This window comes from Dipodomys merriami, unplaced genomic scaffold, assembly GCF_024711535.1.
Source record: "Dipodomys merriami isolate MVZ:Mamm:240054 unplaced genomic scaffold, mDipMer1.0.p SCAF_20, whole genome shotgun sequence".
Lineage (NCBI taxonomy): Eukaryota > Metazoa > Chordata > Mammalia > Rodentia > Heteromyidae > Dipodomys > Dipodomys merriami.
The window spans coordinates 21,792,511-21,815,604 of NW_027203382.1; the positions used below are offsets into that span (position 1 = coordinate 21,792,511).

Consider the following 23,094-nt stretch of genomic DNA (forward strand, 5'->3'; position numbering starts at 1 on the left):
CCGGTTCATTTTTATGATCGCTGAGGTTTGGGAAACACAATCAAGACATAGTATGGGGATGAGAAAAGGTAGAAAGGAGAGAAAGGAAAAGGAAAATACTTGAGAACATGAGCAATATTAAATACAAGAACAACTAATCAAATAGCCATGGCTGAAGCTATTTATAAAACCTTACCCAACTGTAAAAATAGCAATTGTTTAAAGTAAAAAAACAGGTTAGACCAGGATTAAGAAGAAAATTGTTGATATACCTTATATTTCTTATATTATACACTTTATATTCCATTTATAAAACTCGATAAAAAATTTAATGGAACTATTTTTCTTTGGATGAATACGTATACTAGGATACTCAATTTTAATTAAACCTCACTTCATGACTGTGCTGAAAAACAGTACAAGGGCTAAGTGCTGATAACCTGGGGCTAGGATTCCCTGTGGTTAGAATGTCTCATAACATCAACACAGCTGAGAGTTCTAGAGGAAGGATCCCGGACATCTGTTTTTCTCTCTTGCAATCCTCCCCAAACCTGAATGATATCATTTACATTGCAGGCAGAGAAACCCTGGAGCCTCCTAACATGCATGCTCCCAGATTCTCTGAGCACTTCCTTATCACTCCCCACCACATATGTCGACAATTACAAAGTCCCTGTAGACCTGCCTGTATGGATTTTAACACTATGCGTTCCTTCAGATCTGATATTTTTTTAATGGTTGCATAGGAAATGTTTTCACATCTTTGGTAAAACTGCTCTTAAAAGACAATCACTATTATCTTGTTTAATAGCCCTTATATAAAGATCTCCATGAAAAATTCATCTTAGAGCTGAATGTCAAGAAATATAATTGTCTCTCTTAGTGAAATGTTGTGCTTCCTTTTTAAAGAGATGAGTTATGTAATCTTTCTTCCTCTGTCTTGCTCTCTTCCCCCTCTCCAGTGTTCACTTCAGCTGCCAAGACATTCAGATTTTGAATTTTATGTTCCCTTGAGGTACTATTCTCACCCTGAGCTCCTGATACAAGTCTCCTCACCTCTGCACTATCCGTCTCTTATTCTTACAGGGCTGTTTGAGCAGTTCTGTTATGTCTAGCTCTTTTATTGTGAACAAGTTGGATGCTATAAGAAAGTGACAGTCTAAGTTCCAACTGAAGGAACAGGTTGTGTTTCCATTGACTGAGGATTTTCCTGTACAACCAGGAGATGGATGTGACTTCTAAAGCCCAAAGTCAAGTTGGATTCATTTAGGAAGATTTCATTTAGAAAATGCTGGATGCCAAGAATGCAGAGGGATGTCACCTGCACATAGCTCCCTGCAAAAGGAGCTCCTAACCTGGCGAGGGCAGACACTACCACATAGATGGCAATTAGCTCTTCAGTACTCAATGCATTTGGACTCTCCTGTCATCCTTGGGAGCAAGTCTTCTTTACCCACACATTGCAGCCACTGCTGGTCAGTCATCACCTATGCATCCACCTGAAGGCTTAATAAGGAAGTTTTTGTGAGTTTGGGGTTTTGGTTTTTTTTTTTGGAAGAGCGAGAAGTGCAGAGATTCTCCACACTTGATTTAGGCAGAAAGTTCATTAGGAAACACATCTTTACTTGTCCTTACTGTACAGGGAACAGCAGGTACCCCCACATAGAGCATATACATATTACCTGCTTTACCATGCAATTCTTTTTCTCCTCAATCAGTGGACCCATAAGCTAGGCACAGAGGACAAGGTGGACAAGCCCAGCGCCTAGAAGCTGACCTCTCTTGGGAAGGCTCACCCTGGAAGACAGAACAGGGAGGGTCTCCCAACCCCACAGCCTCTTCAGGGGCCAGGGAGCAGGGAACAAGAGGCTCACTCCTGCCTGCCTTGTGGAGTATTGAGTCTCACAGATTTGTCATTCACCACACAGATTTTCTCCGCACAGCCCACACAGCTAATCCTTGTACTATATTTCTCTCAGTTTTCCCTCCTCCACCCACACTTCTGCTGACTTCTCTCACACAGGAGAGACAGAACAGCTGAGGAAAGAGCCGAGCGGTGGAAAAATTTTGAAAGTGTGTTGAGCCCACCCAACCTGAGGAGAGCATTCAAAGAAAAACAGGAAGAGGGTGAGTAGGAGCTCCCTTGGGCCCCCACACACAAACTGAGGATTGTCACTCCCGCCCACCCCCAGTCCCCACAGGGACCAACTGCTGGGATGGAGCCTCGATGCCCACACGCCAAAATATGCAAATTTCTGTATGGATTATGAAAGAGACAATTGCTCAGCTATTTCAGACACTGTGTCATGGAACTTGAGGGCAGAGTAGGCTTGCCTCATTCAAACACCCACCGGAAGAGTTCAACCAGGACCTTTATTCTTAAAGTGGAACATCTAGAGGCCATCATTCCAGAAGAATGAATTCAGGTCTGAAGATGATCTGATTTTGCTCTGGCAACCAAAATTAGATTCCCCACTCTAAAGGACAATGAATGTCATAGCTCGGGTGTGTGTGTGTGTGTGTGTGTGTGTGTGTGTGTGTGTGTGTGTGTGTGTGTGTGTGTGTGTGTGTGTGTGTGTGTGTGTGTGTGTGTGTGTGTGTGTGTGTGTGTGTGTGTGTGTGTGTGTGTGTGTGTGTGTATCAATCATCCTTTTCTCCTTTTTCATTTCCTTTTAACTGCCCTTTCTACAGCAGACCAGGTTTCTGTTTGTTTGTTTTGTTTTGTTTTTCCTGGTACTGGGACTTGAACACAGAGCCCCAGCGTCCCACTGCTTCCTGCTGGCTTGCTCCCTCTTAAGCCAGACTTCAGGTCCTACATCTTGCTGGTTGATTGGAAATGGAATCTCACAGAATTTTTTCCTCTAGGTCTCAGCTGAGTAGCTAGGATTACTGACATGAGCCACCAGTGCCTAGCAGATCATAGTTTTTAAGACCGCCCATTTTTATCAGGGATTATTGGTGGAGAAAAGAGGGGGAATCATTTAATTCTTACGTCCTCTCTCTTTAGCTTAGAGACAGCTCTTAGCCAATTAGGTTCACAAAGTGAGTTATGTCAAAAGGAGGTTGGCCAATTCCATTCATTCACTGGTACATGTAACAGACTATTGTGGAGGACCTACACAGATAAGTTCCTCATCCTTACCTGCTTCTTAGTCTAGATCATTTTTTATCTTCCTTGCTCCCCTCCTAATCAATTTTGGGAGCGAATCAGTTTTGGTATCTAGTTTAGAATAGGATTTTCCAAGGAAAAAACTTTCATAAGAGTTATAAAACCAGTAGATAAATAGGATTATAACTGAGATATAGAGATTGTAGGGGAATCATATTTTAGAGAGTTTCAAAATGCCATACATAATGAGATCTTCTAAAGCTGGTTGTGAGAACCAGCTTTAACCAGATGGTTAAAACATGTAAAACCCATGGCCCTTTCAAGAGAGCAGAATTCCCTTCCCTCTGAAACCCTTTGACCAGAGAACCAAAAGACATGAATGATTTTTGCAGTTCTGGTGTATTGGAATTACAGATTAATTATTTCACCGTCTATTGAGACCAGCCTGGAATACAAGACTTGAGAGGCTTGTGCTGATGAAGGCTGACTCTGATACAGTGCATCAACAGTAGATCTGGCAGATAATCAAGGTAACAATTTGTGGCCAAAAAAAATTTGCTTGTTTCAAAAAATTATCTAAAGTCAGACTCAGCAAGGAGCTAAAGAGTCAGCACTGAGCTATGGATGGGCCATGCCATTGCATTTCCTGGTACCGAGGAGTCTTTGAGCATCTAATTGGAAAATAGCCCCATCTTCAACACAGATCCAAACTCTAAAGAATGCCCCACATGTGGGACTTCCCTTACTTTTAAACTTATTGAACTACATGCAGTATATGACAATGGACCTTGAATTGTTCTACCACTGGTATAAACTTCAGCTCCTCATACACTCTTTTGCAATGTAATAAAATTGAACTTGATAGAAAAGTCTCAAATAGAATACACTAATGACAAGTTTTTTTGTTTCAATAAATCCTACATTAGCTTTGATGAAACTGGTGAATGGCCATTTGATTTTCCTACAAATGGAGCTATGATTGATCTCTCTGGCTTTGGTAGAAGGATTTATTTGGAATGGATTACTGATATCAAATGCCCCCACCTTTTATAGTTTTGAGGCCCCAGGATGATTGGGCAAAGGAAAAATCAAGGGGGTTTGAATGTGTTGCATTCTCTATTATCTGTTTTTCATGTAACAAAGAAATCAAAGACAACCTGGTAATTCCCAGTTGTCAGGCTGTTGACTATGCTAACTCACTGTCATGACAACATTATAAGAATAAGATAGACCTAGATGTGAATCCTTACCTTTTACTCTCTTTCTCCATCATCTACTACCTTGGCCAACTCACTGAAGTCTAGCTTAACAGAGATCACCACCTACCTTCTTTTATTGTTGAGAGGATTAACAGAGTAAAAATAATTCCTGGCATGTGAAGGCCTTCAGTGGACACCTTTTCCCTTTGTTTTCCCTTTCCCTTCTCCTTGTAATTATAATAATGAGATGATATCTCGGCTCCCTCAGTGAGTTGGCTACAAAGTCTCAAGGTTTCCAGATTCCTGCTGATTTAAGTATCCAACTGTGCTGATATGATTTATGCAAATGCCAGCTGGGAATTGCTGCCATAAAAGATGATTCACTTCAGAACATTCATGAACAGTCTGAGCTGGCCTCAGAGAGAGCTAGGCTTTCTCTGCTGATACTGGGGGAGATTTCTATACAACTCACACACTCATAAAATCATATTCTCATAGTATCTAGGGGCTCTGCACAAGGTCCAGGGTATTTTCTTGTACATTTACCACATTCTCACTTCGGCTAAAATGCCTCCATCCCACCCATACACACCCACCCAACCCAATTTGATAATTTCTTTGTGAAGTCTGTCTTCAGCTTGAAAGAAACTATAATTATTGCTCAGTCATATGAAACCTCATATCATAGCTAAATAAATAGCTGTAGATTGATCATGAAGATAATCAAGAGGTCAGACAATATGCTTCATTAAAATGTTGTCTCATTCCATACCATTATTTCTAATTTACATATCCTGCCAAAATAGTTTATCTCAGTAAATTTGATCAGAAAGAAAAATTAAGTGTCTCAAAACAGGAGTATTCATAATGGTGTGTGAAGTTATTCTATCATTGGGACTTTGGAAAACCATCTCATAGGTGAGCTAACACTTATAAGTGTCTAGTGATTACATGGACCTTTATTGATAAAATTTAGCTTCACCATTTTAGTGAGAGAACTTCCCATTTCTTTTTTACTAGAAGAATCTCTAGATTCTTCTTGTAGAGACAGGTATGTCTCTGTAATAATAAAAGCGTAATTAGCTCATTTATGTTACCAATATATCATGGAGACATTCTGATTTGCATTATACACAAGCTCACTATTAGTTTCCTGAGTTACATGTACCTATTATGATAGTGCTAGTAAAAAGTACATAAAATATGCATAAATCCTGTCTAATGACTCAAGTTAAATATACCTCAAAGAATGTTCTATCTTACTAAAGTTCATATACATTTTCTTACAAGGGAGTTATTATTCTGCATTGTAGAGTGGGTTTTATTACAAACATGCAGTTCATTGATGAATAGTGATGGAGCTGTAAATCAAGTCCACAGCTTAATTACCTCTGCAGGATTTGGAGATGCTTTTCTTGCATGGTGAGCACAAGCTCAGAGGTTAGCTATGAGTCTAGAATTTGGTTCCTAGAGTTCTGGGATGTCTTGCTTCCTAGAGCTCTGGGATGTCTCTTTCTGGAAAAGGACTCTTACCTGAGACCCTCACCCTCTGGAGAGTGCTGTCTACAGTACTCTAGAGTGTAAGTCTCTGTGGCATCTGGGTTGGCAGGCCGCCATCGGATGGTAGCTGTGTTCCAACACACAGTGCAGTCCTCAGCATGAATTACAGGGGTGGAAGGCGCTGCAGAGAGAGAAGCAAATCAATCGCGAGCAATGTCGGCTTGCTTTCCCTGCTGCTGGGGAAGAAGGCTTAAGTATGATTTTATTTTTAACACTTTAAAATGTATTTTTTGTCCTTTTTTTTTTTTTTTGGTACTGAGGATCAAACCCAGGACATACATTGCACTTACTAGGTAAGCACTTTGCCACTGACCTGCACCCCAGCTATTTTAAACACTTTTATTATTAATTTACTGAGAATAAATAATTTTTATCTGAAAATTCATTCTGTGTTAAAAACCCAAAGGAGATAAAAAGTGTATATAGCTAATAGTCTCCCTCTCTCCTCTGCTTTCTAAGTGGAAGAGTTTTTAATTCATCCCCATATAGCCTCTAATATAGGCTTACAGTAAACCCTGCTCCACTTTATACATTTACTGTACATGTAAATAAATAAACAAAAAAATCCTTGCCCATCTATCTTTGCACAAAAGATAGTTATGATCTTGTCTTCAGTAGGTGCTCTATACAGAATTATTTCAAAAACAAGACGAAAGGATAAAGTTGTAAAGGGCAGGAGCAAGCTAATTCTTCCCTGAGACAACTACAATTATCTTAAAACCTGCTTCAGCCCCTTATGAAAAGATATCAACATTCATTAGTTGAATATCATTGCTTATCTCTTAGCACCTATACAATGAAACCCAGCCTTCTTGTTTTGTAAATACAGCCTCCATATGGTAGTTTTTTCTATTGATCTCTCCTTATTTCTAAGTCTAAAAAGTAATAGCACACTTCTTATAGTGCCCTATATGGTTGTTTTGTTTGTTTGTTTTTTGTTTGTTTGTTTTTTGGTTGGTCATGGGGCTTGAACTCTGGGCCTGGGTGCTGTCCCTTAGCTCTTCAGCTCAAGGCAAGCTCTTTACCACTTGAGCCACAGAGCCACTTCCGGTTTTCTGAGTAGTTTATTGCAGATAAGAATCTCACAGACTTTCTGGGGCTGGGAAGGTGGCTCAGTGGTAGAGCGCTTGCCTTGCATGCCTGAGGCCCTGGGTTCAATTCCTCAGCACCACATAAGCAAAAAGAAAAAAAGCCGGAAGTGGCGCTGTGGCTCAAGCGGTAGAGCGCTAGCCCTGGGCTGAAGAGCTGAGGGACAGCGCCCAGGCCCAGAGTTCAGGCCCCACAACCGGACCCAAAAAAAAAAAAAAAAAAAGAATCTCACAGACTTTCGTGCCTGGGCTGGCTTTGAACTGTGATCTTCAGATCTCAGCCTCCTGAGTAGCTAGGATTACAGGCGTGAGCCACTGGTGCCCGGCTGCCCTATATGTTTTTAACTGTTTCCTACCTCAGTGTCTCTACTCAAACACTTTCTCCAAATGAAATATGCTCCAATAATGTATTACTTCTTACTGATCCTCTAAAGCAATTTCTACAGGAATCAGCTGTAGGAAGCCATTCCTGATGCTGCCCCTCTGGTGACCATCTGTGTCCCCCTTTAGATTGCTCTCATAATAACTTGTATCTGGATTATTATCAATATTTTCTGTGATTTTTTTCTAGCAGCCTTTGAGCTTTTGTAAACAGGAACTCAGTCTTTCTCATTATTTTATACCCAGCATTTTGCTCCACATTCAACATACAACAGGTGCCTCATCGATACTTACTGGCTGATCTCAAGAGTATTGTCTCATAAACCCCTCTCCCATAGCATCTCCTTACCTGTTCTAAAAATTGCCCTTTCACTAGGCAGGCTACATCCAGTGAAGTTCACAGCCATTACCCAGACTTGATAGCATCGGTCAGGTTCCAAATCTTCAAAAATGCAGTAGCTTTCTTTCACTGTCAATCTGTATTCTTCTACCAATTCTAGAATAAAACACAACCATAAACTCTAAGATGCCCTTCAAAGTTAACTAGATGTTACAATTTTTTTAATGTAATATGATTTTTCCAGTGGAAAAAAGACCTTACAAATTAAATTATTTAATAACTAGCTCTTTAGAATAAATACATAAGAATGCAATAGAAGTCTGAAAAGATATTCACAATGATTTAATACTTCTGGGTGCATGTGGCTCATGTCATAATCCTAACTTTCCAGCCCTGGCAGGAAAGTTTGTAAGACTCTTTGTTCCAAATAACCACCAAAAAAGCCCAAAAACTAGCAGTGAAGCTTTAGCTCAAGTGGTAGAGTATTAGCCCTGAGCAAAAAAGTTCGGGAACAGAGTTCAAGCCCCAAGACTTCCAAACAAAAAAGCCATGGTATTACTTGTGAACACTTATCACAAAATAATAATTAATAATAATATATTTGTAAGATGCTGAGCTTCAAATACCACAATTAAAGTAACTTATCTCAATAGCAAATATTAAAATTTCATAGTTAATGCTAGTTTAGATTTCAGTAATACATCTTCAAGAAAATTCTTAAGAGCTAGTACCAGCATTTCATCAGAGTATATCATAAAAAAGAACAACTATGTGTTTTTTAACTGCAGGTTACAAAGCATTGTTGATGATTAGCAAACAATATTTGCATTCTTATGACTTTCTAGGTTTCAAATCCTGGTTCTTTCTTATGAATTCCTGAATTCTTTCAACTAAGGATTTTCATAGTTTATAGAAATGCTTAGATTGATAGGTTATATGCTATTCTAAGTAACTTTGTTCAATAAAGATACTTTCCTTTCAAATTTGTTCAATTATCTTACTTTTTATATTTTTACAGTAAATGTAACTCAATACTATTTTGTATACCTGCTCTTTTGAGCCAACTTGATTATTACTACTAAATTTTTCTCCCTTTTAAAAAAGAACGTTTTTTTAAAAAGAACAATTTTTTAAATAGTCTATAGTGACTTCAGTTATTTACTTTTATTGGTTCTGAAAGTCACCTCTTAAAATTTCTTCAGTGAAGAACCCAACTGTTTCCTTAAAAGAAAATTAGGGCCCCAACCTAGCCAAATTCTTCAATCACCTCCTTTTAGAGAACATAAAGATCCATTTGACCAACATCACTAAGACTCTGAAAAACATTTTCCCCATTGCCCAGACACTGTGGTTACAGTTTGCACTGGAGTCATTCCTTTAGGCACTTCTGTTAAAAATCCACATGGCACATGTTACTGAAGACCTTATCACACCAGCATGGTATCCCAGGGTAGATCATCTGACAGCTGGCTGTTATCAGCACAGTTAAAGGCATGAAACCATGAGACACCCAACAGGGAAATGTTTGGGTTAGGGATGACGGTAAGCAAAATATGGTAAAACAAAATAAACACAGAGATAAGCAAAAACATCAACTTTTGTTCATAAATCTGAAAGATTAATGTTTAAGTCTTGCCCCTGCCATGTACAAGTTATGTGGCATGGGACAAATTACTTATCCTCACTTCAATTTTCTCTTTGCAAATGAAGTATAACACTTATTTTGATGTGTAGTCCCAGACATAAGGTAATAGTTTCTCAAAAAGACATAGTCCTTATAGACAGACTTTACACATACAGTAGCTTTTTTAAAACTTTTTTTCCTATACTGTTCAAAAAGAAATGTACTCATTACCTGACTTATGTAACTCTAACCCCTCTGTACATTACCTTTACAATAAGCTTTAAAAAAACACCTTTTTTCCTAAACTATCACAATTTCAAAAGACTTAAGTCTTTTAAACAGTAGAATATGTTATAATTCCTTCTTGATTACAAATAGAGCTCCTGAGTTTTGTAATAGGATGATAGTCCTGCACATCTGATTTCCAAAGTGTGTGGGTCTGTCTTCAACAAGCCGCACAGAATGTCAGCCGCCCCAGCTCTGATTCATCAGGAAGTACAATCTCAAACTGCCTGACGCCTGGTTCTGGTCAGAAGTCCTGCTGAGAATATGCTCTGTTCTATTCACACATTAATTTGAGACAATGGATACTTCACCATTCCTAGGCCCATGTGTTGAGGATTATGAACACCAAATAAACCTATCTGGTTGGTCTGTAGCCTTTATTAAGCTAGCAGACCTGAGAACAGGCCAACCAGGGCATCCAGTGCTGTATGTGTATTAAAGTCATTGTGTTGACATTGTTCTATACATAGTTTCTTTCTCCTCTACAAAGTGGGACACATAACATTGTCTTTCATGCTTCCTATTGATTGAAACTCTGCTATGTTTCCTCCTTATGGAAATGAGAATCACTTAGTTGCTGCTGTTATTCTGAGAACTCAAAGTCAAGTCTGAATCTCAATTATGATATTTAGGTTGGCTTTTAAGACAGGTGTATGTTTTTCTTTCCTTTGATCCTTATCATTATGTCTGTTGACAGTCTTTTGCTATTGTTGTTTGTAAGTGGCTATAGATGCTTTGTGGGTATTTTGATATGTGTACATACATATGTATCTATTTAAATATTTAAATACATCACCTGAAGATGCAGAAAGGTACACCTGTATTAGTATTTGTGCTAGCAATCCTACCATTGAATTCTTGGTCATCTTGTAGCTCCTCCATGCAGTAAACCTGGAATGAGTCAACAACATCTTCTTTGTTCATGCTCCAATAAACTGCAATTGTGGTGCTGGTGGCAGAATTCAATTCCTGAGGTTCTAGTCTGGGAGGCTGGGGAACTGAAATAGATGCACAAATTACTATAGCTAATATTGTTTTCACTGAAGTATTGTTTTGCAAAAGCTACTTATATTTGGTGAAAAACAATTCAAACAATACAGAAATACTTAGAATGAAAGTAGGAGACCTCCTTGTTTCCCATACCCAACCCCAGTTATAGTCCTTGGAAACAATCATGGTTATAGTTAAATGTGACAGAATGTCTTCTAGACATTTTCATATGTGCAAAAATATATCCCAAACCAGAATCACTATATAATATTCTTCTGTAGTCATATACATACATATATACAGACAGACAGATATAGATATAGATATAAACTTATATAGGCTAAAGGATGTGTCTAGTAACTTGGTTTTTTCAAAACAAAAAGTATAATTTTAATATGTTTTTCTAGCTAACACTGTATTATTCTATATTAAAATAAAGTCTATATTAACAAGAGACCAATAAAATCCTTTACAACATCTTCAAGGCTAAAAAAGAATGACATAAAATAAATAACTAAGTATACTTTTTGAAACTACTGTCCCATTTTCTCTTTCACACTTGTACACCTACAGGTTTTTATTTTTGTGCTAGTACTGGAGCTTGAACTCAGAGCCTTATACTCTCACTTGACTTTTCTGCTCAAGGCTGGTGCACTAACACTTGAGCCACATCTCCATTTCTGGCTTTTTGTTGGTTAATTAGAGGTTAAGAGTCTCTTGAATTTGTCTGCCCAGGCTGACTTTAAACCACGATCCTTTGATTTCAGACTCCTGAGTAGCCAGGATTACAAGTGTGAGCTACCTATGCCGGGCAGACTTCTTTTTAAAAAAAATTTTTTTTCTTGTAATGGTGCTGGACAGAGAGGTCAGGGTTATATCTGTAAGTTAATGAGTACATTTATTGTTGGGTATTGTTACCCCCTCCTTTGTTTTTCTCCTGTTCTCCCTTCCCTCCCCTACCTCCTCCACTCCTCCCACCCAAAGGTTGTAAGGTTCATTTCCAACCTAGTGTCGTGTGAGTATCATTGTTGCAATGGGTCATCCTGTGTCCTTGTTTCAGCATTTTGTTATTCCCCTTCTCTTCCCCAAATTAGATAAATGCATATACAAGGTACAAGGTACCAAAATCAAATACAGTGACAACAGGGATATACCACAGGTGGAAGAACATAGAAAAGAAACAAAGAAAAACCACATAGTACATTAAAAACAACAACAACAAAGGAAAACCTCTTATATCCATATTTTGGGGTTCATTTCACTCACCATCAGTGTATATGGTCATATGTACATAGCTTTTGAGCTTTTCTGCTCATCTGTTAAGATTATCCTAGACATATACTAATTATTTTAAATAAGGGAAACAATGGTACCCATATTGGCAGACTTATTTAAAAATTAAAATTAAAAAACTACATAGGAGGCAAAGTTTCCCAATAATTAAATTACATGTTATAGACATCTAGTGTAACTCTGTTGTCAATTGTTCTGAAGTTTAAAGGCAAATAATATTCTTAAGTATTTCATGAGAGAGTTTTAAAGTTTATAATTATGCATGTTGAACATAATAGTATATACAACATTATAAATCAAATCAAGCTATGTAATTTTCTGTCAAAATTTATGACATAAAATCATTGAACACATTTTACAAGTTAGAAGAAAAGGTTATTCCCATAGTTAAAAAGATCCCATGTCTTTAAATTTTATGTGCTTTTTTGCCCAGTCAACAATTTCCTTAGAGACAAGCTTACTGAATTAGTATTGGCCAAATTTTCTAAGATAGTTTTGTTAGAAAAGAAATATAAAGAAAAGCAAAGGTTAGCTCAATAAGAAAATAAAAATGAGGAAAAACAGATCTAACCAATAGAATACAATGAGACCAAGTAAAAAGAGTCAATAGAGATAAAGAGTTAAAGAATGCAGAATTTTGAAAAATAAGTAGTATACAATGGACTCCATTCATGGACTCCATAACAGAGAAGCTGTCCCAAAGTGAAATTCCAGATCCCCAATTAACTAGCTGCATTATTTTAACCTGTTTCCTAGTCTTCAAAATAAGAAAACAGTAATAATACCATTCCTAGGGTAATGGTGAGATAATATATGGTTATTATATATGTATTTCTATGTTGTTCAGATTACTGTTTAAGATACGATAATTCAAGTGCTTACTAAATGTGTCTGACATATAATGAATAGGAACATTCACAAGGCAAGATGACCTTGGCAGGAGCAAGGAATCAGTGTCACATTCTCAAGGTATCCATCCCAATAGACATGATCAGGGAAATTTTCATGTTACCCAGGTTTATTGAAGAGCCAAACAAAACATTTCAATTACTGTCAATGGCCTTCAAAGCAATGTTGGCATTTTAAGCATATTAAGCTATGTTGGCTTTTTTTTTTTTTTTTTTTTTGGTTGGTCGGTAGCGAGGCCTGAACTCTGGGCCTGGGCACTGTCCTTCAGCTCTTCAGCTTAAGGCTAGCACTCTACCACTTGAGCCACAGCGCCACTTTCAGCTTTTTCTGCTTATGTGGTGCTGAGGAATTAAACCCAGGACCTCGTACATGCAAGGCAAACACTCTACCACTGAGCCACCTTCCCAGCCCCAATGCTGGCATTTTCATAGTAACATCTCTTTACATTTTTCTCTCTCTTTCAAATAACAAACTTAAAAAATGAGAGTTGTCCAACCCCCAAATTTTAAGGAAGAATGAAGCAAAGCATGGAGTCTAGAAGTAATTTTGTGCTCCTTCTCATCAAAAACTTAAAGTTAAAACATCATTTTTTCAAAACTTTTACTCTACAAACATTTTTAAGTGAAAAGGGAGCAAGATTACTCCATAGATAGAAGCTAGTAGATAGTGTTGAATAAGTATAGAATTCTGGCTTTGTAAGATGAAAGGTTCTAGAAATGGATATGGTTAATACTTGTATGGTGATATGAATCTACTTAATGCTACTGAAGTTACATGGGAAATAAGAGCTGGGTGCCAGTGGCTCATGCCCAGCAAGAAAGTCTGTGAGACTCTTATCACCAATTAACCACCAAAAAATGCTAGAAATGGAGATGTGGCTCACATGGTAGAGCATTAGCCTTGAGCAAAGAAGTTCAGGAACAGTGCCCAGGCCCTGAGTGCAAGCTCAGGATCAACACACATACATACACATACACATACACATATATTCTCCTTTTCCCTCTCCCTTTCCCTTTCCCTCTCCCTCCCTCCCTCCCTCCTCTCCCTCCCTCCTCTCTCTCTCTCTCTCTCTCTCTCTCTCTCTCTCTCTCTCTCTCTCTCTCTCTTTCTCTATCACACACACACACGCACACACACAAAGGTAATAAGGTAACTCTGTATATTTTTATTAATTGTTTTAATGCTTAGGAGCCAGAGTCAAGGAAGCAGGGCTATCACTAGAGCCTGGGGGTGGGGGAGAGGTTGCCTGTATTTCATGTAGATTTTTTCTACTGTATAGATGATGTACAGAAGGGTTCATAGTTACATGTCAGTTAATAAGTAAATTTCTTTTTGAACAGTGTCACCTCTTCCCTCAATTTCTCCCAGTTTTGTCCCTTCCAATCACCCTCCCTGACAAGTTGTATAGATCATTTTCAATGTAGTATCTAGTGAGTACCACTGCTGCATTAGTTCACCATTTTCCCACCATTTCTGTGCTCTTGTGTGTGCGCATATGTATGTGTGCATGGGTGTTTCAAGTACTACTTGTGTTTACTTGCTAATGTGGCCAAGGATCTAGATGCAGGTGCTCCTGACCCACAATTGGCTGAGTTTACGTGAATCAAAGACTAGTCCCTGTTTATCTCACTTTCCCCAACAATGTCCTTGCCAAAGGACAATGTATAACACACAAAGACTTTGAAGCCAACCTATCCTTCCACACACTCCTCCCCCAACCAGTGTTTAGTCCTGAGCAATTCATTTTCCTGTTCTCCTCTTTTTTATAAGTTTTTTTTTACTGTGAAAATACCGTACCGAGGGGTTACAATTACATGAGCAAGGTAATGAGTACATTTCTTATCAAGCATTGTTGCCTCCTCCTTTGTTTCCACTTCCTATCCCTGCCCTTCCATCTCCTCCCCTCCCCTTTTCTTTTCTTTTTTTTTTCTTGTGGGCTAATTTGTAAATTCCAAAGTGCTGATTTGAGGAAATTTTTTTTTATTGTGAAATAGGAAGAGAAAAAACAAATTGTTTAAATAGGGATACAGGTGGACCCATTGCAACAATGAGATGTACAAGATGTTATCCCCTCTTTTCTTAACAACAAAACATACCTCCCAGGCCTAACGTGAATTTAAATGATTGGATCTGCATAACCATCTCCGCAGAGCCAGGCCTTGAATAAATATAAAATAAGTGGCAGACGCTGCTGTTTCTCTTGAGAAAACTCACATGCTTTCTGTGTGTGTATCTTCTTAGTTCTAGCATCGAGATATCAGACTCACTTTTCAGGTACCAAGTGAGGGCATTATATCTGAGAGGTGTCATTGGTCACAAAATGATTAAGGAACAATGAACAATTAGCAATTCTGTGCAACAGCCTCACACAATAGCATTTGTCTCTCCCATGATTCCCCCTCCCCCCATAGACAGTTGGAGCCTTTAGGACTACATGTGTACTTTCCAAGCTTAATCCTTAACATTTCACAACTATTTAACTCTGTGACCTCTTACGAATAGGTAAAATATCCTCCCATTGCCCACCAAATATTCAAATGAACAATAGTATATAATGACTCTCTTAAAAGAAAAAGATTGGGGCTGGGAAGGTGGCTCAGTGGTAGAGTACTTGCCTTGCATGCATGAGGCCCTGATTTCAATTCCTCAGCACCACATAAGCAGAAAAAAAAGCCGGAAGTGGTTCTGTGGCTCAAGTGGTAGAGCGCTAGCCTTGAGCTGAAGAGCTGAGGGACAGTGCCCAGGCCCAGAGTTCAGGCTCACGACCAGACCCCCCCCCCAAAAAAAAAGAAAAGAAAAGAAAAAGAAAAAGATCTGCTCTATTAATCAAGATTTCTTAGTCTACATTTACTGCCCTAGTTTAACGCCTCCTAAAGACATTATGAGACAACATTCTTCTGTATTGAGCTATTTCTAAACATTACCCATTAGGATAAATGACTGAATTTGTTATTGTGTAAAAATATTGGGGGCTATGGATGTGGTACAAGTGGTAATATGTTTGCTTAGCAAACATCTGGATTCAAATTCCAGAATCTCAAAAAGAAAAAAGAGAAAAGAAAAAGTTAGTTTCGAATTTTGAGGGTTTATTTTGAGGAATGAGGCTGTTTTTAGGACACAATAGTCACTAAACTAAAACGCTTCCCGTAATAATGAGTTTTAAATACAGCTGCCATCTTAAAGATAATTTTGGAAGAATATATCTTTTTTTTTCTGTTTTTCATTGGTCATGGGGCTTGAACTCACAGCATAGGCACTATCTGTGAGCTCTTTTGCTCAAGGCTAGTGCTCCACCAATTTGAGCCATAGCAGCATTTTTGGTTTTCTAGTGAATTGGAGATCAGACTCCCATAGACTTCCCTGCCCAGGCTGTCTTTGAATTATGATCCTCAGATCTCAGTCTCTTGAGTAGCTAGGAAACAACAACATCTCTTGAAGAGGACATTTAAGCACATTGTACAGTAAGTGAAACTTGATAACACGAAATACAGAGCTAAATAAGTTCCATTGTCTTGTTTGTTAAAATAGAACAATAAAAAATATTTTGGAGACAGTAGCATGCTTCTGACAGCCGAGTAGGAGGCTCCTGGCTACAGACCATGATGCTGAGCTGTTAGTTCTCTAATAGGTTTTTTTGTTTTTTTGTTTTTTTTTTGAAGAAGAAGAAGAAGAAGGGGAAAAAAACTAAAACCAAAGAGGGGGAACCACTCCAAGGAAAATTGTTACAACATGTGTATTTGATTTCTTTTTACTTCCATATTTGGCAGGTGGTATGAAGTAAATAATTATCAGAAGGAAGGAAGGAAGGAAGGAAGGAAGGAAGGAAGGAAGGAAGGAAGGAGAGAAAGAAAGAAAAAGAAAGAAAGATAGAAAGAAAGAAAGAAAGAAAGAGAAAGAGACAAACAGAAAGAGAAAGAGAAAGAGAGAGAGGGAGGGAAGAAGGAAGGAAGGAAGGAAGGAAGGAAGGAAGGAAGGAAGGAAGGAAGGAAGGAAGGAAGAAAGGAAGGAAGGAAGGGAGGGAGGGAGGAGAAATATACATAAATACATGAATAGAGATAAATATCTTTTTCTTTTTGTGCCAATCTTGGGAGCTTGAACTCAGGGCCTGGGTGCTATCTCTGAACCGTTTTGCTTAAGGCTAGCACTCTACCACTTGAGCCATAGTTCTACTTCTAGCTTTTCGGTGGTTAATTGGAATTAAGAGACTCATAAGTTTCCTGCCTAGACTGGTTTCAAACCAAAATCTCATATCTCAACCTCTTGAGCAGCTAGAATTACAGGCATGAGCCAGTAGTGCCCAGACAATGTCCTATTTTTTAAAGAAGGCAAAATACAAAGGAGTTCATGGGCTCCTTGGCTCCTTCCTTCTACCTCTTTTTACCTCAACACAGTCATAATGCTTCAAATAGAAATGTACTTTATCGTTGAAATGGAATTGGTCACCTGCTTTATTTCAAAGTATTGCTTTAAGATAATACAATCAACACTTTTCTTTTTCCAGATATATAAATGTTTCAAAACAAACAAGTAAGAGCTTCCAAATGCTATCAAATTAATTAATATATCAAAATGATTACCAGCCACTTGTTTCAACATCTGGTCACTTCTCGCTGAGCTGTCATCATAATGTTCAAAAAGGGAAAAGGCAGCAGGCATGTTCTCCAAAGAAGCCGTTCTGTCCATCGCAGAAAGCAACCTGCCAGGAGGACAAACAATGTACAGGACAAAAGCAAAAACAATTTTTCATTGGAAAGTGGGACTGGTAGTGGTGGTTTTATGAAGCAAAGCCCTACTGTATTTCACTATGGCCTATTCCACTATGTTCAGTTTTAACATTTGCAGGTGGGAGGGTAAGCAGACATCTTTTAGAAAATAGGTCCTACAATGGTGGTGATTCTCTTTTTCACTATTATAGAAAAGAGCAAAAACAAAGGAATAACTGCATCTCCTTAACAGACTAGCATTTCCAAAACAAAATGAGACATGCAAATATTGAGCCTAATACATTTGACAGCATTTCTTAATTCAAGCATGCTTAATGTTGAGAAAAATAATATGCAAGTGCTGTCCTTCCTGATACAATATAAAATGAAGACAAAGCAACATGGTGAAATAAACTAGATACTTATCATTTCTTCTACAAGGAATACTATATCTGGAGACAGAAGCTATCTGAGGACATGAAAGTTAGTTTTGTATGTGTGTATGTGTGTTATTGTACACATGCTTATGAACCATATTAACAGACTTTTACTTGTTTCTATTTCTCTACCAAATCCAAGAATTTTCTTGTCTTTTCTACTTCAGAAAAATAAGGGTTATCTGAAATTCATTCTCTAGGTAACATGCAGCTTTTAGTAAAGATTAATTCATTGCCAGTTAGACAACAATGAAGTAAAAATTAATTAAATGACACAAAATGAGCAAGTGTAAACCCCAAAAACCAAAGATACAGGGTTTAGTATCAAATAGTTTTCAGTTTGCATTTGTAATATTCTAACGTTTTAGAAAAGTAAAAATATTCTATTGTATTTTTAAATAAAAGCACTCAGAGTCTCATCTACCAAATTTTCTTACTGATCATTATCTTCCAAAAATAAATAAAATATGAATAATCAAATATGCATATATACTATCCACTGTATATGTAATGGCACTATAAATTCATATTTTTTATAAAATGATTAATAATCATTAAGAAGAAGTATGTGTGTATATGTGTATGTATATATATAGAGAGAGAGACAGACAGACAGACAGACAGACAGACAGACAGACAGATATCACACATACAGATACAGGTACTAAGGACGGAACCCAGGGCATTATATTTGTTAGGCAAGCACTTTACATCCCAACACAACTGGTTTTTTTTGTTTTGTTTAATAAAGTGAACAGAGTAGGAGAGGGTATGAGTTTCCAGGCCTGACTAATGTAGCTCAGAACTCATTTATACAAAGTGCTAATGTACAGGTACATAGTCCCACCCTAGGAATTCTCACATAGTGGATTTGGTGCAGGACTCCAGAAATTTTGATTGCACAAATTATACAGGTGATTCAAATACAGTCAGTTTGAGGAGCCCCTGCTCCCAAGAACAGACTAATAAACAAGAGTTTCTTAACACTGTCTGCACACTAGAATCACCCAGGAAGCTTTATAAATACCCAGGCCACACTTTGGATGGACTAAACTGGAATCTCAGGACATAAGATTTTTTTTAAGGTCCCCCCAGTAATTCTATTCATGAGTCACCACTCTAAAGCTATTACTGATTAATACAGATAGTAATATGTAAATTATTTTTGTAAAACTTATTGTAAAACTTTTGTAAAACTAATCTTGTGAATGGAATAGGATTCATCTGTACAGCTTCAATAATGTAAAAAAAAAGATCAGATTTCCTATCCATGTCAATTTTTCTTTTTTCTTTTTGGCTGGTCCCGTGCTTAAACTCAGGGCCTAGACACTGTCGCTGAGCCTTTTTATGCTTAAGGCTAGTGCTCTACCACTTGAGCCAGAACACCACTTCTGGCTTTTTTAAGTAGTTTATCAGAGATAAGAGTCTCACAGGGACTTCTCTGCCTGGGCTGGCTTTAAACCATGATTCTCAGATCTCAGCCTCCTGAGTAGGATTACAGGCATGAGCCACATGAGTAGGATTACAGGCATGAGCCACGGGTGCCCGGCTCATATCCATTTTTCTATGCCCTAATATATCACAGATACAAATTTCTGGTTTTACTTTATCTATTGCAGGATAGTAGTTTGAAGCCAGCCCAGGCAAATAAATCTAAGAGATTCTTACATCCAACTAACCAGGCAAAAGCCAGAACTGGAGGCATGGCTCAAAGATGGTGCCAGCTATGGAAAAAGGTACCAGCTCAGGTAGTGCCTTTTTCCCTCAAAGCAACTCAGGAGTTTAAGCCCCAGTACTGACACATACACACAAAAAATTAACAAAAATTTAAACTTGTACAGATAGTGGTGAGTCTACGGCCATACCACCCTGAACTCACCTGATCTCATCAGATAGTGGCGAAGGGTAGGGGGCAGAAATTGAAGGGTAACACTGATCAAAAGGTATTGTACTCATGGCTTGACATGTTTAATTAAAACTCCCTTGTACAACTATTTTTTTTTGGGGGGGGGGGTCCAGTCGTGGGGCCTGAACTCTGGGCCTGGGCGCTGTCCCTCAGCTCTTCAGCTCAAGGCTAGAGCTCTACTACTTGAGCCACAGCACTACTTCCGGCTTTTTTCTTTTTGCTTATGAGGTGCTGAGGAATCGAACCCAGGGCCTCATGCATGCAAGGCAAGCGCTCTACCACTGAGCCACCTTCCCAGCCCTGTACAACTATTTAAAGATAATAAAAAGCTAAAAAATTAAAAATGTAAAAAATGATTTAAAAATGTTAAAATTATTTTTAAAAATAATTAAGTTTACCCTGTAGGAAAGACCTCAGGACTTGCCATGGGGCAAAGGGTAAAAGGGTCAGATCTCCTTACTATGCTCCAAAAGGTGAACATAAATCTGATAGCATGTATTTTTATAGACAACATTTTCTAATTTTGGAATGTTTTGCTTTTCTAAAGAATTAAGAATCTCTTTGGGGCTGGGAAGGTGGCTCAGTGTTAGAGTGTTTGCCTTGCATGCATGAGGCCCTGGGTTCAATTCCTCAGCACCACATAAGCAGAAAAAGCCAGAAGTGGTGCTGTGGCTCAAGTGTTAGAGGGCTAGCCTTGGGCTGAAGAGCTGAGGGACAGCGCCCAGGCCCAGAGTTCAGGCCCACGACCAGACCAAAACAAAAAAAGAATCTCTTAGACTGATTGTTTAAAGTATCAACAAAACAAAACAAAATGAAAAGAGTAAGATTCATTTAGGTTAGTGGACAGAGAGAGAAGATAAATGCATAACTATCTCTTGAGGAGAAAATGAGGAAACATGTCATTAAGATTGCATAACACATAAAATTGCTCAAGGCAGACATGAAGGATTCTTTCAAATTCTCATATTTAACCAATAAGTCTAACCATCTATAAATTTTTTTGTATACACTGACAGAAAAGATGGTCCACATTGGGTTGAAAATACAGATTACATCTCAAGGAAGCAGTTAAGAAACTACATTGTGATAATTGTTATTTAACTAAAGCACATGCAATTTTCTTTCAACGCTATCATTTAGCTTTTAAAAGCACTGCATCTCAAAGTGAAAATTCAGCAGCTCACTAAATGTATTTTTAATTGGCAGCTCCTTTTCTATAAAGCATCAAAATATTAAAAATAAAGCATCCAGTCATGCTATTCCCAGTCACCATGGTTTATATACCTTTCATTGATTTCCTCAAATGACTTGTGAAGGAAGACAGAAAAAGAAAGAAGAGAGAGAAAAATCTAATTATCAACAAAAAAAAAAACAAAACAAGTAAAGTAAGCATTAAGATTACATATGACCCCTCAGCTTCCCTAAGGCTGTTTCTCTTTGAGGCTTTAGTCTGGATAACAAAGGAATGAATGTATTCAGGGGGTTGGAAGTCCCAGTGTGGACATGAATTGAGAGGTGGAGAGGAAGGGGTTTTAGTCTGAATTTTACCTCTGTTCTCTTTTTATCAGCAAGGCAGCCAATGGGTTGTTCATATTCTGCTTCTTTCCATTTATTAACTAATGACTTAGCTTCCAGAAGAGAATTCTCTGAAGCAAGAAAAATGTCTTAAATTTTCTCAATGTGGAATATATATCAAAAAAGTATAATCAGTAATTATGAGTGATACCTTTTCTATATTTTCCTGTAATTTATAATGTTTTAGAATAGATATAGATCTTTCTTATAAGCAGGGGGAAAAAAAACTTTTTCTCCCAACTTGTTCTTCTAGAAAGAAGAAAACATTTTTTCTCAAAGTAAAGGTTTCCAGGGAACACATAAAGTAACTTAATAATGCTATGCTTCATAAGAGATGCTCAATTTAAAAATATTAAAGCTTTGCCTTGACTAAGTAGAAAGCAACCCAAGGAGTCTAATTATCCTTTAAGGATGGTCAGGTCCACTTGACCCAAATTTTCCCTGGTACAAATGTCCTGCTCAGAGACAATGTCCATTTTGCTTTTTTCTATTTCCAGACTTCCTAGATGGCTATGGGGATGAGGACCTATGAAAGAGAGTTTCCCTACACATTATCCATGGTGGCCCTTTCCCATCTGGCAATGGGCCTTCACTACTCCTGGTAAATCCTGGCCCCATAGAAGAGCAGCATCGTACTAATGTTGCAGAAGCAAGGGGAGCCTCTGGGTGCAGGCTGACAATCTCCTTTCCACATGTTGTCATTTGAATTAAAGACTCCAGTCTTCAGGGAACTCCTTATAAAAACATTACTGAATTCCTGAGATGCTGAAATTTGTATCTTCCTTTCCCTAAAAGTGTACTAAAATGCTACTCTCCATCACTTGGCAAGGATTACAGGTCTCAGAGCCATCAAGAAGATGCCAAACACCAGCAGACAAGGCTCACCCTGAGAAGGAAGACACAGCAGGAATAATGTTTCAAGACTGCTTTCCCCCCCCTCTTACAAGGTGACCAATCCAACGTGACAGAAGGAAGATGTGGTAGCCTGAATCTATGGCCTTTCAGCTGGATCTAGAAATTCTAGCTTTGGGGTTTTGGGGGGCCTTTTCTACAGAAAGTAGACTACTAAGATACTTTTAAAAAGACAGAATTGTATAAGCCCCATGTTAAGATATAAATAATTGTGTGAATGTATTGTGTGTTTATGTGTGTTTGTCACAGGATTTCCTAGCATAACTCAGAATTTACTACTTAGAACTTCCTACTTATCCTAACCTCAAACTCACAATCCTTCCAGCCCCAGAGGCTGGGATTACAGGTGTGAACCACTACCCCTGACCTGTGAGTGACCTTAAGGAACATTGAAAGATGAAGTTTTAAAAACAGACTGGTGTCAGAGTGGGCTCCAGGTGTGCTCCAGGCGTGGAGACGCATTTTCCTTGGTGCTTACAGTCAGGAAGACAGTCTCGTCAAGCTCTTCCGCCTCTCTCACAATCGTCTCCAGTGTGTCCTTGGCGGTGTCCATGCTCTGCAGAAAGTGGACCATCTGATCATGCAGGAACTCCATCTTCTTCTTCTTCACTTCCTCAAAGCTCTGGGCTTTCTCGTCATACTGTGCCAAAACTTTCTTCATCATTTCCTCATTCTGTTCTTCCAGTCTTTTTTCCTTTTTGCTACAGTTTTCCTAGAGGATGGGAACAAAGACACTTCAGAATGACACAAGACGTCCATGTGTATCTCTTCCTCCCAACTTTTTTCCTTTTAAAGATATCCTGA

The 23,094-nt window shown here is 38.3% G+C and overlaps 1 protein-coding gene across 1 annotated transcript in view; it reads right to left on the bottom strand.

Annotated features, from left to right (window-relative positions):
* Positions 1–23,094, bottom strand: part of LOC138832930 (cardiomyopathy-associated protein 5-like) — a 92,662-nt gene that overhangs the window by 17,851 nt on the left and 51,717 nt on the right. The window contains exons 4-9 of the mRNA XM_070031197.1: positions 22,769–23,002; positions 21,088–21,110; positions 17,335–17,453; positions 10,414–10,563; positions 7,666–7,812; positions 5,821–5,968 (exon numbers count right to left, since the gene is read on the bottom strand). Of these exons, the coding sequence (XP_069887298.1) occupies positions 5,821–5,968; positions 7,666–7,812; positions 10,414–10,563; positions 17,335–17,453; positions 21,088–21,110; positions 22,769–23,002 (821 nt within the window). The remainder of the gene's footprint in view (positions 1–5,820; positions 5,969–7,665; positions 7,813–10,413; positions 10,564–17,334; positions 17,454–21,087; positions 21,111–22,768; positions 23,003–23,094) is intronic.